Raw genomic sequence first — 16,601 nt, 5'->3', positions numbered from 1 at the left:
ATACCACGGTGCATTCCGCTAAGCACTAAGTCTTTTTCGTTCCACTTAGTCCAGAGCGTAAACGCTAGTGCAATGGATTGCGATTGACTGTTCAGTTGGATATTAATAAATGGCAAAACAGAAATAATAAAGCATAAATGAGCTTGAAGAGGTTATGTTATAATTTGTCAATTATTGAATTAAGTGTTTCTTCGACTCACCCCTTAATATTGTAGTTGCCATGTGGAATTGCCAAATAGTTATTTTCCCAACAAGTGCAGAAAGTGATACTTTCTCGCACGCGACTGTAGTTGTCTCCGGAGCAAACGGTCAAGTGCGGGAAAGACACTTTATGCATGAGTTAGGAACATTATTTTTTCTAAGAACGTATATACAAAAAAGTATACCAACCCATTCTTCAAAAATTATTTTATTCCAACATACATTATAATATACAAAACTTTAACTAAAAACTACTAATTATTATAAATATTAATATTGAAAACACAATTTGTTGCATTCTGTAAACTAGTAAGAATTGCCGGTCCAGTTGAGTTATTTGGTTTCAACTGGAAGGTAGATGACGTCGATGAGGATGGCATCGGTTGCAGGTCGCATGAAGATGACGATGACGGCAAAGGTTTTAAGTCATTTGTAGTACAGAGAATTTTATTTGATATTTTTTTCTTCTGATTCTCGGAGTCCTCCAAATAGCCCTCAGCGACAGTAGTAGACTTCCAGCCACCAAGGCGCTTTTTATCTTGGTTATTTCTTCGCCGGAGTCTGCTAGGAACGTTGCCGAAATACGTCTGAAACTTTGTCCTGTATAACGTTCCGGATTAGGTAGGCGTAAATATGCAGCAATCTCTGCTGGTATCTTACCAAAAGTGTTTACGCCAACGCATTGAACTAACCATTTTCCATTCTTATAATGAATAAAAAATCGACGGTGTGGAGTGTTAGGTGGTCGTAAATCTGCGTACTTTCTGTACAGCGTCAAATAGATTCCATCATTTATTTCTTCAGATAAAACAAATGATCTTGACGAATGATTTTTGGAATCAAAAATTTTCACAACAATTAAGTTGCCTTTACTTGAATGTCGTCGACAGTGATATTTACAAGCTCGGATCATCTGCGGAGAGCGCCAACCAATGCAAAATTGGTACTCACTTTAATCATCAGGTATACCTCATCGGGAGCTAGCATAACCCTGGATATATCTTCTTTGGTGAAAACTTGCGCTTTCTGTGCTCGAAAACCAATATTTTTTTGTTTTATTTTTACTAAACTTTTTACCATCGAATAGCGGGACCATAATGTATTAGATTTCAAAACCTCACTTAGGTCTGAAAAATACGCCAGAAATACACCTCTTCCTTATAAGTTTTGCCCCTTTCTCCTTATACCATGTAACAAAATAGCCGTATTGCTTCTCATACCTTAGTCTGGATTTGGTAGGTAACAGCTCGGAATTAGTTTCATTTGTAGCATTCAAAATGGCTTCGGGAAGTTCTTCGTCGGATGAATCCATTAATATTATTGTATCGGATTCGGGTTAATGTGGTTTAATTTAGAAGATTGTACTTATTCGGTCACTTCCAAGACGTTTTGAACAACTTTGATGTTTTAGTAACAATTACACGCCTGGGTTGTCTTAGCAACTGATATCAAACCCAGGTGGTTTGATAGTTGTTTTGTGACACTCCTTTGAAGAATGTACATGGTTATATAAAAAATATCTGTATTATTTTATATTTTAAAAAAATTAAAAATGCTACAAAAAGCTAGAAAAGGTTTAAATTTTATTTGATGGACTATTTCGTAAATATTTATTTACCTGTAGTAACAATAGTTATAATCTCAGAAGTAAAAAACTGTCTAATAAGGTCAAAATTTGCATAATTTTATTTTCAAAACTAAAATGCGTACGGGAAAGAGGGTTAAAACGCACGGTCGTAGAAAAAGAGTATTTCAGGCATTGTCAACAAACAACTAGACATTATCAGAAATAAAATTCATATGAAAGATATGTTTCGATAATGTACACACGTTGACATCATTTTAGTATGGTTTTAGTTCCTCTAACTTTATTCTTTGTTTTTTTTTATGTATATGTACGTTTTAGATGAAGAATATGCTTACATGCCTGATGTATTTAACATTGAAAATTACGAGACGTGTATGCTGTTGAAAGAAAAAGCCCTTTATTGCGATTTGGAATATAAAATATTCCCAATAAACTCAAACAACCCCCCGGAAGTATGGAAAACCATCAAAGTAAGTGAGAGATATATTTTCTAAGTTGAATAATTTGCACTACAAAAGTTGGGGAAGTTCACGAATATTGGTTTATGGTCTATATGCCCTTAATACCGCACTTTCTTAGGTACTTTCCGATCAAGTTTCCGTTCAAAACGCGTAGCTAACGCCATCTATAAAAATTTTTTTAACTGTCTTCAAAATAGGAAAATTTACATCTTTTTTGTTAAAAAATCATAAATTTTGTTATGATTATTTCATGTTTTATTATTATTAAATAAAATTAAAGTTGAGTAGCAACCCTCGGTGTAGCTACAAGGGAAATTTTTTGTTTTTTATATCTTTGGAATATTTGAGTATCATAAATCAATTTTAACATTTTTTAACACAAAAGATAAATTCAGAGGATTCTCATTAAACAATGAAGATTTTTAAAATAATAAATTTGACGAAAATTTAGTTGTTTTACCATACATTATTTTCTATATTTTTTAAGTAATTAGTGAAATATTACTTAGCCGCTCACCATGATTTTGTTTATAGTGTTTAGCTGATTTATATTAAAAATATGTTTGGACCAATCTTCCAAAAACTCTGTTTACGAAATGACAACGTCGATATTCACTAGATATTTAGCAAATATTTTAGTCATACCATATTATGCCAAGCGATGAATTTACTGTTTTGAAAAATATATATTAATTTACCTTCATCTTTCATAGAAAAATATATTCTTTATATCAAATGAAAAATTCCATATTTTCCTTTGTATGGAAGATATGAAATGTTAATCCATTAAATAACTAATCGTGTCCGTTGAAGTGTGTAATATGTTATTAATTTGACACTTAATTAGTTATTTTATAGAATAAAGGTCTGCGGTAGGAAGGAAGGCAAAAATACCAAAGCTAAAACAAAGAGAATACTTTTTCGCCATACTTTCAAAATGTCAAGCTTCTTTACCTTCCACTCCTTCTGCAGGCAGAAAACGTGTTTTTAAGATTCTCCACATATGAATTCAAGATGTTAGGTTAACCTCACAGATTTTAAATGACAACCTGATGGAAACTTTAAACTTATTTTAGTTTATGAAGATCACTTTACAAAGTTTTAAGTGGTTCTAAGACCTCTTTACACAAAGAGAGCAGAACTTGAAGGAGAGCTCTTGTTGCTTGGAGCCCAATGGATATTGCAGTCAGACAATTGAAGATAATTTTGTAGCAAACTTATTGATAACTAACAACTAAGAAAGTTGGTTAGAGCTTATCGTGCATGGCAAACCAAGACATAGCCAAAACCAAGGCGATGTTGAGATATCGAATCAGAACATAGAAAATATGTCGTCGACTTGGATGCAAGACAATCAGTCAACTTCGTGGAGTAACCGGTTAAAATTAATTCAGTTTATAAAGAACAGAGCGCTCCATTCTGGTATTATAAGGTTATGTTTGGTTGCACAGCTAGAGTTGGACTGTCAACAACTGCTATTCCGAAGAAAGCACTTAATTCGTTGGTCGAAGAAAATCAATTGCAAAATACTTTGACTGCAATGAATTTTTCTTCTCAACCTGACAATGAAAAAGTATTTGAATAAACAGTATTAAATAATCCCATTACGAAAGTATGTGTTGTTTATTTAAAAGAATACAGTGAAGATATAAGTTGAAGTTGAAGAAGTGGAGTTGAGCAGAAAACTTGCAAATTGTGTTGATGAAATTAAAGTCGGATAAATCTCATTCTGAAGCCTCTGTGGCCTTTACCGTCCGTATCCCAGTGCCTGAAGTTGACAGAGGAAAAAGTGATGGCAAATCTATTTCAGCTATCATCATAAAAATAACCGAAGAAGATTGGGCACAAGAAACGGCCGCTTCAAACAATTATATTCCCGATCCCAGTTGAGTGTCTGCATACCGGATCTAGAAATATCGCTCGGGTCGGTTACTACAGCTCAAAGCTGTACGTACTGGTCAGGAATTTGAAAAATCACTTTAACATATATATTATTTGGAAGAATATTATCAATTGCACGTGATGAAAGTAAAAAACAATTATTTACAACTGTTTTTAGGCAGTCAGTGCATCCGAATTACATTATAGACATGATATTATACGCCATTTTACATGTGTACCCAAAACCTGTCCAAACGTTAAAACGCTGAACTCATCCCAGGATGAATTTATTAAAGATTTGAATGAATGTTTTGACAACAAGTATAAAAGCTTAGGATTTCGAGGACATATTTATATAAAAGCATGTAAAGGAGATGGTCCGATCTTTCAAATAGATATGGGAGACTGGATTTTTGCGTATGTATAATTTATTTTTTAAACTGTTTCATTCATTAGATATGCGTCGTTTTATAATAGGTGGCGCTAAAAGGATTTTGGATCCCACAATTGTATAGAGAGACTAATATTCTACAGTGATTTTATTTTTCAACCAAATTATATATTTACCTTTTGTCAATAAGTTATAGCAATAAGAAAAAGAATCGGTATTAGTGAACAAAAAAGTGGGACAAGGATATACAATAAATATTAGACATTTGAATGTACCTAAGTGAGATAACTCATATACGGCTATTAAATAACGAGACTGGTTACGAAAAAGGGTTTTATTATAAAAATTATTATACATTCGACGCTCCCCTCGCCACACACCTTTCCATACGTTTTTTCCATTGGTCGAAGCAGTGCTGCAAGTCTTCTTTGGTAAGTGCCTTTAGGAGCTCTTCCGTTTTTTTTCTCTACCGTATCCATCGACTCTAATCGGGTCCCTTTCAAAGCAGATTTTATCTTTGGAAACAAAAAAGTCACACGATGCCAAATCTGGTGAGTACGGCGGATGTTCGAGCACTGGAGTGCGTTTACCGGCCAATTACTACTTCACAGATAGCGCGTTATGGGCAGGTGCGTTGTCCTGGTGCAAAATCGGGCCGTTTTTTACGAACTCGTTCTCACAGTGCTGCCAAAACTGACAAATAGTTAATTAATTTTGATTTGCTTTCGCGCACGAGATAAAGAATTGTCCCCATAGGCCTTTTGCAACAATTTGTAGCACTCAGTCGGAGTTTTTTTCAATTTGAGATTGAGACTTGCGAAGGTCTACGTTAAAAATATGAGTCACTCTATATATTTGTGGTTTTCTACTATAGATATGCGTCAAATTTTGCAATTGGTGGTGAATGCTAGTATTAAGAGCCCACGAAATTGATTTAAAGATAATCTAGAAATACTATAGGGAACTCAATGACTTATATAATGATCTTTTTGGTTTGGGATCCCGGTCGTTTGGAAGTCGAGAGTAACGAGGAAGAGCACAAAAGGCTTTCAGTAGACCATGATAAACCACCTACAACTTCCAGGAGAAAAAGATATCGGAGATTTATTATGATGCTTCGACGATTGAGACCAATCCCAAAGCAAACTGAAAGCTTTTCATTTATAAAAAAAATAGAGTGAAGAATTGACAATTTTTACGCCACATATTAGTATGATATCAAATCTAGAACAATTATATCCACAAGCAGACGGTCCAAACGATCGTAATTTTTTTCTAATGTTCCTAAGTGGCAAATATACTTTTGAAGCTAAAAAACTATTTCTGACATTGTGAGTTTGGCAATCGTTTGTGAAATCAAAAATTAATCAGTCCGTTCGACTCATTCACAGTGTAAAATAATAAATTCTAACTCCAAATACTCTATTTGGAGCTCTTTTTTCTGTTTGATTTATAAAAAATAAAATTAATAATATACTCCCTACTAATTTTGTTTATACTTTCCAGAATTGTGTTTTTTGTATACGTAAGTTTAGTTATGGTTTCAACTGCTTACGATACCGTGAAGGGGAAAAATGAAGCAGCTTACTTGAAATTGAAGCAAACTATGTGTAAGTTTTTAATAATAATAATCTCCCCCGCTCAAATTTATACAAAACAAATATTGTTTAATTCAATAACGTTCCGGTAACTATAATACTGGTTCAGTTAAGTTTTCGGTGAAAAGAGCAAATTGAAAACTCAACCCACAAAAAGCATTTACTTTTTTTATTTAATTTCGTGCGTTAATTTTATATATACGTAGTTTTCCTATGTTTAAAGACCTTAATTCGTTTTTTAAAGAATTATTATTGAGCATTTATCAGCGATTTACCAATACATACGGATTTGACACAACATTTAATAGCAATAATCAACAATTTTTATATCGAAAAGACAAATAAGTACAAAACTAGAAGCTTCGATAACCTGTTAATTTCTCTGGCCAATTTTATAACCTATGGTTAAACCAGAGATTAAACTAAGGTTTAAACTATGTTTTAAACTCGAAATGGGTTGCATTCGGTCACATAGTTCTGCAAACTACCAGTATTTGCATTTCTATTTTCTGCATTTCCAACAGTAAGTTCGATCTTCCCACATTGGTCCATGTTCCTATTCTCAGATCTGATCTTACCTGTCGATTTCTTCCTCGAAGTTTTCTCATGATTACGAACTGAGAGGCCTTGTGCCGAATTTTGGCCTTTAATTTTCGTGATTAGTTACATATTGCAGTTAAGTTATCAAAGTAATGGTGATTTGCTTGGGGAATCTTGAAGATCTTTAATACAGTGGTATTCCATTGCTTTTGTATCCTTATATCGTTGACCCTTTTCTTGGTCCTCCGTCTGCAGGGTCAATATCTTAACCATAGGGCTAGAGGGTGCTTTTCTCTTGACAGTTCTCTCACTCACTCGAAGCTGTTGTTGCCAGAGCCTTGTCAGTTCTCTAGAAGGGTACAATGGTTAACGAAGGTTATTACTGGAGAAGGTTTTGTTGATGTTTGGTTTAGAATTTTAATTTTGCTCTCATTATAACTAAAAATCTAAAATATATTACATGGCAATCCAATGTGCATTACAACATATTGTTATTATTAGTTTCAGTTCTTTGGAATGATTCATAATTTGGAAAAATGGAGGGATAATATGTTTCATTATTAATGAAATTGATTTTTAGGCGGAAGATTAATTTTAGCTTTTTCAATAAAAAATAATTGGACGAAATTGAAAAGTGTTCCCACCGGACCGACTTTTGAGAAATTACGTTCTGTGCAGGGCTTAAGAGTTTATATGTCGATAGTTATCATAGTAGTACATGCCGTTCTAGGACAATTTGCAATACCAAACGATAACCCTAAATTTTTTGAAGACGTAAGTAAATTGTTTCAATTTTTGTAGCTGTACCTTTTGTATTGGTCTCAATCTAGAGAGGAACTATCACAACCAGGACAACATCATCCAACAAGTATCTATTAGAGCTCTAAGCTAATCCCAAAGTAGTTTGGGATTGCCTAGAAAAATTAAAAGCGCTAAGCAATAAAACACATCCATTTATGGGACCCGAACCCTTTTGTGGTATCGGCTACAAAACAATGGAAAAAGAAGTGGAAAAGAAGGTAGATAGGAGCAAAAGCAATTATTGAGACGACCCAAGACTCTTCTGGGAAACTATAACCAGAGTAGATCTACAAATACTAACAGGAATTTTATTTGGGCACTGTCGCCTCAATAAACACTTGAAGACACTAGACCTAGCAGATAATGTGGCGTGCAGATTTTGTTGCACAGAGGACGAAACCTCTATCCACATTCTCTCGAAGTGTGAAACACTCCAGAGAACTACACCTGGGGACGTATGAAATAGAAAAAGAAGATCTCTGACAACTACAACTATTCCAGATTCTAGACTTTTTAAAAGGAGTGGAATTGAATAACGATACTGATAATGGTATTGTAATGTTTTTCTTATTACCTCAACTTTCGCCGTTAAACAAGCTCGAATTTATTTCGTAAATGACATTCCTAGAATTATATAAAGTGAACAAACGAAACAAAATGATTAAAAAGACCTCCCTAGAAATGAGTTCTAAAAAATCAATATAAACAACTCGCCAACAACAACCGGATAGGACCGGCTTCTCAGCCCATTTCGTGGACGAGCTCGTAACAGTATTAAAGAAGTGGGCAGCTGTCACCGTGAAACCTTCCGATGGAAAATGACTATAGTCGTAGCATTAACTTACTTTAGAGTTGTTTTGCTCTTAGACCAGAAAAATGTTAAGTGTAGCAGTAGTGCAACTAATTTAGAAAAACTGCTATTGAAGCTTATTGAAATAAGTGTATGGCAATGAGTGTGCTCATGGTTTTGAGTGACTGAGTAGGAGTTTTGGGTGATTACCGCCCGGGGCGCGGTAATCTGATTTGTTGTTGATTTTGATCGACGAAATCAACAAAGCAGCTAATAATAGAATGAAGAAACTGTACAGGGTTCTACCAGAAATAAAGAACCTAAAGGAATGGAACAAATTATAAAATGAAAATGTCTTTAACCTAGTGACGTAAGTGAATGTATTCAATAAGTTCTAGGTGTTGAAAATTTCTTTATTACGCACTACTTTTTTTGGAAATTATTTTGTCTGTGTTGGTATGCGTTTTTCATATTACTATTCACACAGTGTTGCCAGGTGTAATTTCCGTATACTTTCGAAGCCGTTCAAGAATCCGCCAAAGGGATTGGAAAAAGGAAAAAATTAGTCCAGTCAGTAGATATTTTTCCCTGAGACTACGAGAAACCTGATATTTGGCATACTGAGTGTGAAATGATTGAAATCTACACATAAACTTTTAAATCAATTTTTATTAGTGAAATGGTACTTTTTTTGTAAAAAATAACATAACCTTGCCATTAAGAATCTGTACAGAATATTTTAACAAAAATTTGTGCCTAACATTGTCACTTCGAGCTAACTACAACAGAAGCTCGCGAAAATGTTTGTACTCATAATTTGATGCAATTGAAGTTGACTCAAACTAATTGAAAACGATAATGATATGTGGCTGATAGTCGTTTGCATTAAAAGAAGCCTGATACATTGTTTATAAGCACTTTGTTAACGTTCAGCCCCCGAAGACGATAATTTAGTAATCGCAACAAAGTTTAGGCAATGTAAATGTGGGTGATGGTGTATTTATAGTCGACAGTGATAATATCATTATAAGCTTAAGTTTTCTATTAATGTAATTAATGCACAATTAGTTTCTCCCTATTTTTAATTTTCTTTTTATACTTACAGAATAACGACAATCCAAACATCTTCAATGAGGTGCCTAAAAGATCAGTATTTATTCTGTCGTTCTTTTTTATGATGTCTTCTTGGATATTAATCACTTCTATACTAGTAAAACAGGAGAAAAACGAAGATATGGATTTTAAATTCATTTTAAAATCTATTGCAAAAAGATATATTCGGTAGGTAAATTATAATTAGAAAAAATTGTCAAATTCTGGAATCAACTTTTTTACCCCTTTACCTGTTTTATCATCTGAATAGATGGATCCAGCGTGAGATAGACATCTTTATTTTGCAATACCCACGGAAAATTTCTGCTCAGCTCCGCTCATTATTTAAGGGAGATGGCCGCTCACTGCTCTTTCCGTTTTGGATACACTATCTGCTTGCACATCATATTCAATGCTTAGACCTGATATGGGTGAAGATGAATTTCAATTGGCGCAATACTTTAAGCATTGAAGGGCCGTTTTCTTTTCGTACAGTTGCTACTACTGGCACAAGGTGGACCTTGTCCAGCTGGCGTATGATTCGTACGTCATAGATGTGTGAAGCTTGCGCAATTTATACGATTAATTACGTTTACTTTGAAGGGAAAACACCGGGAATCTTACTTTCTGGATCACTATTTTTTACTCATTTCAATCTACATATGTTTCAATGTAGTTACATTGAAGTGTGAAGAAGTTCTTCGAAAATTTATTTTTTGATGAATTAATGGATAAAATGCTAAATTAGTCCAGGTATTCAAGCATCTTCCCACCGAATTCTCTAATGCTGCACCGATTTATTTCAAAGTTTGACAGATAGGTGTGTATCCAAAAATTTTTCACCCAAAATAACCCCAGAAATTGAAAGATCAGCAAATTTAAAGTAAAAAAGCCGTATACAGTTTTTTCGTCAGATCAAGGAGTTTTTGAGTTATTCGCAATTGAAAAGTACGATTTTTCGTCAAAAAACGCATTTTTCAATAGTTTTTTACGTATTACTCTGTAATGTCATAGAATACTTTTTAAAGAGCTTAAAAAGACCACTGATATTATTGGGACAACCTACAAGTGCTGAGACAGGCAAAGACTCTTCTGGGAAACTAAAATCAAAGTAGATCTGCTGAATGTATCAACCTAAGTAAGAACAATATACGAATACTAATAGGAGTTCTAACGGGGCACTGTCGCCCCAACAAACACCCGTAGACGCTAGATCTAGCAGATAATGCGACGTGCAGATTTTGTTGCACAGAGGACGAAACCTCTATGCACATTCTCTCGAAGTGTGAAACACCTGGGGACGTATGAAATAGAAGACAAAGATCTCTGGCAATTAGAACCATTCCACATCCTAGACTTTTTACAAAGAGTGGGATTGATGGATCAGCTGTATGCACTGGTTTTTCCAGTATCGTAGCAATAGATCCTTTGGGTCGCAGTGTATACGAGACCCCAAATCCATACATAGATACATTACTGTGCAGGGAGTTTGTCCTATTGCGAGTTTACTCAAGTCCTAGGATCTTTATTGTTTTTTTTTATTTTTTGATGTTTGTATTTTTTGTGTTTTGCAAGCTTTTTATTTTTGTATTTTTTTAAAAATTTATACTAATCCAACTTAACCTATTGTTTCGTCAGTCTCATGAAACACATCCTGGTTTCGGATGTATATTCAGCTCCTTGAATAGCTTTTGTGTCCTGTCCATTATGTCTGACATCGGTATTCCATTCCTGAATTTGTGCCTACTGTGAGTCCGACAAATCAGAGACAGTTTTCGCACTGTTCACAATTTAATGCGCGACAAATGGTTATTAAAAAGTTTAATTTCTAAATATTACAATGTACCGACAAATAATACGTTAAATTTTATGCAGTATTCTACGGTTTATAATCTTTCTACAGTTTACAATTTCGCGAGATAGGTTGTAATCTTACCATCTCCTACACTTGGATCAGCTTGGAACAGCTTGAAACAGCTTAAAATTTTCTGAAAATGAGCTCATAAATATGCATGTAATTTGAAAAAAGCAAGGAAAAGTAATTTATAAAAACGAATATCTTTATTAATATAACATAGTTTTACACAAAAAACATAAAAATAAAAGTCATTTCGTCATAAAATAATGTAAATAAAGAAACTACTTTTTCTTAAACAAACCATAAACTTACTTCTTGTCTTTGAATAAACCAATAACTAATTGTTTTTCTAAATTGTCAACAGTAAATCCCATTCTTCTATTACTCAGCACATCGTTCAACATCCACGCTGGTAATTGGTGCATATTAATATTTAGGAACAATAGTTGCATCTATCGCAAGATCTTCAACAAAATTTCCTTTAATAACATTTGCTATTTGGTTTAAAACTCTATACCCTTCATTTTTATTTAGAACTTCAGTCAATTTATTAAAAATTAAAACTCCTGAAGCTCCACGTACTTTTAAGGTCTAGTTCTTAAATGTTTCGATTATTTCCATAGCTTCTTCGAGAAGAAGTGTCTTGTCTTCGAGTTTTGTGATAACTTGGCTAACAAAGCCGTAGTTAGTCTTATTAAATGCTAAGTTTTGTTATACCTCTTCATTTTTTACAATCTCTTGACACTTTTCAATCTGTTGTGAAGCCGATTTAGGAAACTCTAATATAATTTCCTTAAAAGACTCAAAATGATCCGCGTAATAGTTGGCAGCATCCAGCCACGTACCCCATCTGGTAATAACCGATTCAGGAGGAAGTGGTACTCCTGGCATTCTATCCCGAAATAATTGAACCCTCAATGGAACTTTCTTTCCCAGTTTTGACCAAATTATTGACCAAAGGAAACTGTGTTTGAATAGATTCAGCTGCACGATTAAGGCCATGCGCCAAGCAAGTGCAATGTGTTAAGGACTCTCTTGTAATAATGTTATTATTTGTTCGTTAGGACCTATAAAAAAAGCGTTAGTGGGGCCATCTTCGTTCAATATTCCTATCATTAAGTGCGTTATATATTGACCCCATGAATCTGTAGTTTCATCAACAAAAAACCATATAAAATTATTTCCAATTCTCTGTTTTATTTTTTCGATTATGTTGTTGTAAACCAGGGGTCTTTCCAGCCTTAGGGCCATATTGATTACTCCAGTAAGTTCCGAGGGCCAAAACCATATTATCATTGTTGCCGGTGGTAATAAGTGAAATAGTCCACTGATGAAAAAAAAGTCCGCAAAACGGCAACAATACTTATTATTAATTTTCCTGCTATGAAGCGCGGATTGAAATCGCAGCAATCTTCATTTACAAAATTCAGAACTAAAGAAGAGGCTGCAACTCGTGCCAGCTTTCGTGTGGCTCTCGAAATTGCAAAACGTGGAAAACCATTCACCGATGAAGAAATGATCAAAGAATGCATAATTGCAGTAGCCGAAGAAATGTGCCCTGAAAAGGTAAATTTATTAAAAACTGTCAGTATGTGGCTCGAAGAGTAGAAAACATCGCTGAAAATATATCCTCTCAACTGTTCGACAAAAATGGACATGTTGAGTGGTTTTCTTTGGCCTTGGATGGGTCAACGGATGTGTCAGATACTGCTCAGGTGTTGATTTATATTCGAGGAGTAGATAAAAGCTATGAAGTGCACGAAGAACTTCTTGATATGTATAGTATTCATGGTACAACTACTGGTACTGATATTTTTGAAGAAATTGAAATGGCCATTAATCAAAACAACCTTCGATGGAAAAACTTGAAATGTATATTAGGTAATATAAAATAAATTAATCGGAAATTGACAAATATATTAAAAACTGTTACACACCGAAAAGTAAATGTACAAAATTAGCACCAAATACACCACTAATTGTTAAAATATGCATAAAACTGGTACAAAAAAAAATAAATGCTTTAAAACTGAAAATAGGCATAATGGCACAAAAAAATTAACCCCGTGAATCCTCTTATTGAAATCCGCGCGCTAGATATGATGATTTAAGCACTGCTCTCTGTGTGTACTGGCGTATTTACCGTTTTCTGTTGGTTCGGTTGAGTCAGAGCTACGCATACACATTTTGTCCCTAAATAGTTGTGATGCTAAAGCCCAAAGATTTCGAAATTTCAAAAATCCTTCTACGCATATTTGAGATATGATTTATGCAAAAAATCACATACCACAAGACCTCCTTAATCAACTGAAACTGATCCTTACAAAATGAAGATCATAAAGGAACCTTTGAACAGTTATGGTGGTACCTGCTAATACGAAACTCCTTTAATATATTAATAATGACATTTCCAGATTTCTTCCTTCGATTGCTTTGATTGTGGGATTTTACGCAACCTGGTTGAGACATTTACCATGGGGTCCATTTTTTGATGGGATATGTAACGAAAGCGAGAAATGTAGGCAAAATTGGTGGACGAATCTGCTATTTATACAAAATCACTACAATAGATATTACATGGTAAATATTGGTATTATTTTATATATCGCAAATATTCGGGTGTTGAGTGGCATTTTGCTCATTTTAAAAGTCTATCATAGGAAAAAGAATGCATGAGAGCAATATACCCTTTTTCCATAATTGTGAGAGATATGTTAGCTACAGTTTGATCTTTCCTTCTAATCTTAAGCTAATTTGTATTTTTAGAAGTCTGTTCCTTATGGAGTATCTGCTTCATAGAACAATTAGAAAATATAGGAAAACAAGTTGATGTTTTGCATTGTCATTATTGTCCCCATTATCCTTTGTTGTCTCAGTTATTTACCAGTGAAATTATCGACAGTAGACATGGTATATGATTTACCATTTGATTGTTAATTTTGGTCTTTTAACGTTAATATTTAACTTCTATTCAGAAGATGCAATTGAATAGTTTTCAATGTTTATTTCTCGTTATTTATAAAAGGAAGGGTAACTACGTTTTGTAGCTGATCGGACAAACAATACTATAGTTATTGTTAGTTGCAAATGAAATTTTATGCAATATTACGAAGTCAGAAGTTTCTTGTAGTACTTCAAAAGAAACAGAAAATTTTAGAGATGAAAAAAACAAGAAGTAACTAATTGTAACTAATACTCATACTCGTCGCTCCATACACTTTTCCAGCGACGTTCAATAAGTTCGATATCCTTTTGATAAGAATCGTCAAGTTGCTCAAAATAGTCATTAACTGTCGACATCTCCTCTTCATTGTTGGAAAATCTTTTATCACCGAGCTATTTTTTCAAGTTTGGAAAAATCCGAGGGACGATCGTTTTTGATTGATTTCTTCGCTCAAACGTCTCAATAAGTTCGCATAATACTATCTATTGATAGTTTTCCGTTTTTCAAGATAGTCAATGAAAATTATCCCACGCGCGTCTCAAAAAACCGACACCACAACCTTGCCTGCAGATGGAACGGTAATTTCCTTATTCGGAGGGGGTTCTCCATTTTCAGTCCATTGTATTGATTGTTTTTTACTTTCGGGTGTGAAGTGATGGATCCACGTTTCATCCATGGTGCAAAAATTCGGCTTTATTTCTGTGAAACATTGCCAAACATTTGATGAAACCATCTTCACGACGCTGTGTTTGTTCCATTGTGAGCAAACGCGACACCCATCTTGCGCACAGCTTTTTCATGTACAAATTTTCAGTTAATATGCGATGTATCGCACCTTTTAAAATGCTTACTATGTCTGCTAGCTCTAACACTTCCAGTCAACGATCATCCAGTACCACATTGTGGATGTTCTTCAACATTTCTGGAGTCATTACCTCATTTGAACGACCACTGCGATGCTGGTCTTCGCCTCGTTTGAACTCTGATACTTAATATTCTGTTGTTGATAAATAACAGGAACAGTATCACCCAGAGTGGAATCTAGTTCAGTTTTTTTATTGGTTGGGCTAATGCCTTCCAAATAAAAGTATTGTATCACAAAACAGTACCAGTCGACTTCCCACACTATTTCTTGAAGTATTGATACGTTTCACAGTGGTTTCAAATGCCGAAAACGTGGTCAAAAGTCCAAAAAAAAGGGACTTTTATGGGATATGAAATAGTTGTGGTAGTACGTCTAGAATATGGGAAAACAGAATCGCATCAATTCTTATATATTCAGGTGAATTGGCCTTTACTTTTGTCAGATATTATCGATTAACAGTCCATTGAAGCCGATTGAAGTCGATTTTCACTTCATGTTGATTGATGTCTTCTGATGCCTATTGACGTCGATTAAGTGAGTAGATGACGTGAAAATAATGCTGTGACATAAAACAGATTCTCTCATACGACCTCTCGTTTCTGAATTATAGAGCTTTAAATTTGCGAAGTCAGAACTTATTTTCTAGATTATACATTCGAAAATTAAGAACTTTTTCAGTATTAGCTTTTGCGATGCCTTTTTTGCAATTTCGTCAGGCATTTCAAAATCTTATTGAAATTTTGATATTTGTTTGTATTATACTAAAAGATGTAAACTTAGGGATTAGAAGCGCTCGGCTTTTCAAGATATAATCATCTACTTAGTACCCTTAATACATACTCGTAAATAATTATTATGTTTATTTTAGTGCTACATTATAAGTTGGTACTTAGCTGTGGAAATGCAGTATTACATAATCACCTTATTTATTTTGATGTGGATTCTTAGAAACAAAATTAGTGTACCATGTACTGCAAGTATACTTCTCACATTGAATTTGATTTTTGCTTTCTTAGATCACTATAGACATGGTTATTTATCAACATTATCTGGAAAGCCAGAGTAAGTAACAGTTTTTTCTTCGAATAATAAAAAAAAGTATGAGGAATGAGACTAATTGAAATGAAACAAATTTCTTTTTCAATCAATTGCTTATATTTATAATGGCCCCGTTAATGTATTTTTGCTTGGAAAATACTAATTAAAAATCGATGATACAAGTTTATTATCCACTACTAAATCATTGTTACAAGAAATGCTCTCTTAATTGTTGTGATGAAAAACTCTAGATTCCGTCAAAATTCACACCGCCTTGATGTGAATTCTCCTTCTTTTGCTGTCCATTAATGGATGTTTTAGATCACTTCTGACCATTTTATCTTGACTCTGGTGATATAAATTATAATTTTTCGTAATATATAAAACATATAACCACATCTTTCCTCTGGTCGTAGACGTTCTGAACCAGTACTTCGCATTTTGTTGCATTGTTCTTTTCTGAGAATGGGATGGAAAGATATGCAAGCCATTTGGTGCTTTTCTTGTAAACCTTCCTTCAGCCACTTATTTTTTGTCTCTCTTCTTGCTCTTC

The 16,601-nt window shown here is 34.0% G+C and overlaps 1 protein-coding gene across 1 annotated transcript in view; it reads left to right on the top strand.

Moving 5' to 3' along the window:
* LOC130896963 (nose resistant to fluoxetine protein 6-like) overlaps nucleotides 1–16,601 on the top strand; it is a 30,403-nt gene that overhangs the window by 6,723 nt on the left and 7,079 nt on the right. The window contains exons 3-9 of the mRNA XM_057805405.1: nucleotides 2,108–2,259; nucleotides 4,310–4,548; nucleotides 6,029–6,132; nucleotides 7,241–7,434; nucleotides 9,357–9,532; nucleotides 13,616–13,781; nucleotides 15,879–16,072. Coding sequence (XP_057661388.1) covers nucleotides 2,108–2,259; nucleotides 4,310–4,548; nucleotides 6,029–6,132; nucleotides 7,241–7,434; nucleotides 9,357–9,532; nucleotides 13,616–13,781; nucleotides 15,879–16,072 — 1,225 coding nt within the window. The remainder of the gene's footprint in view (nucleotides 1–2,107; nucleotides 2,260–4,309; nucleotides 4,549–6,028; nucleotides 6,133–7,240; nucleotides 7,435–9,356; nucleotides 9,533–13,615; nucleotides 13,782–15,878; nucleotides 16,073–16,601) is intronic.

The sequence above is a fragment of the Diorhabda carinulata genome, chromosome 8, assembly GCF_026250575.1.
Source record: "Diorhabda carinulata isolate Delta chromosome 8, icDioCari1.1, whole genome shotgun sequence".
In the NCBI taxonomy this organism is placed as follows: domain Eukaryota; kingdom Metazoa; phylum Arthropoda; class Insecta; order Coleoptera; family Chrysomelidae; genus Diorhabda; species Diorhabda carinulata.
This window is presented reverse-complemented; position numbering and strand designations above follow the sequence as displayed.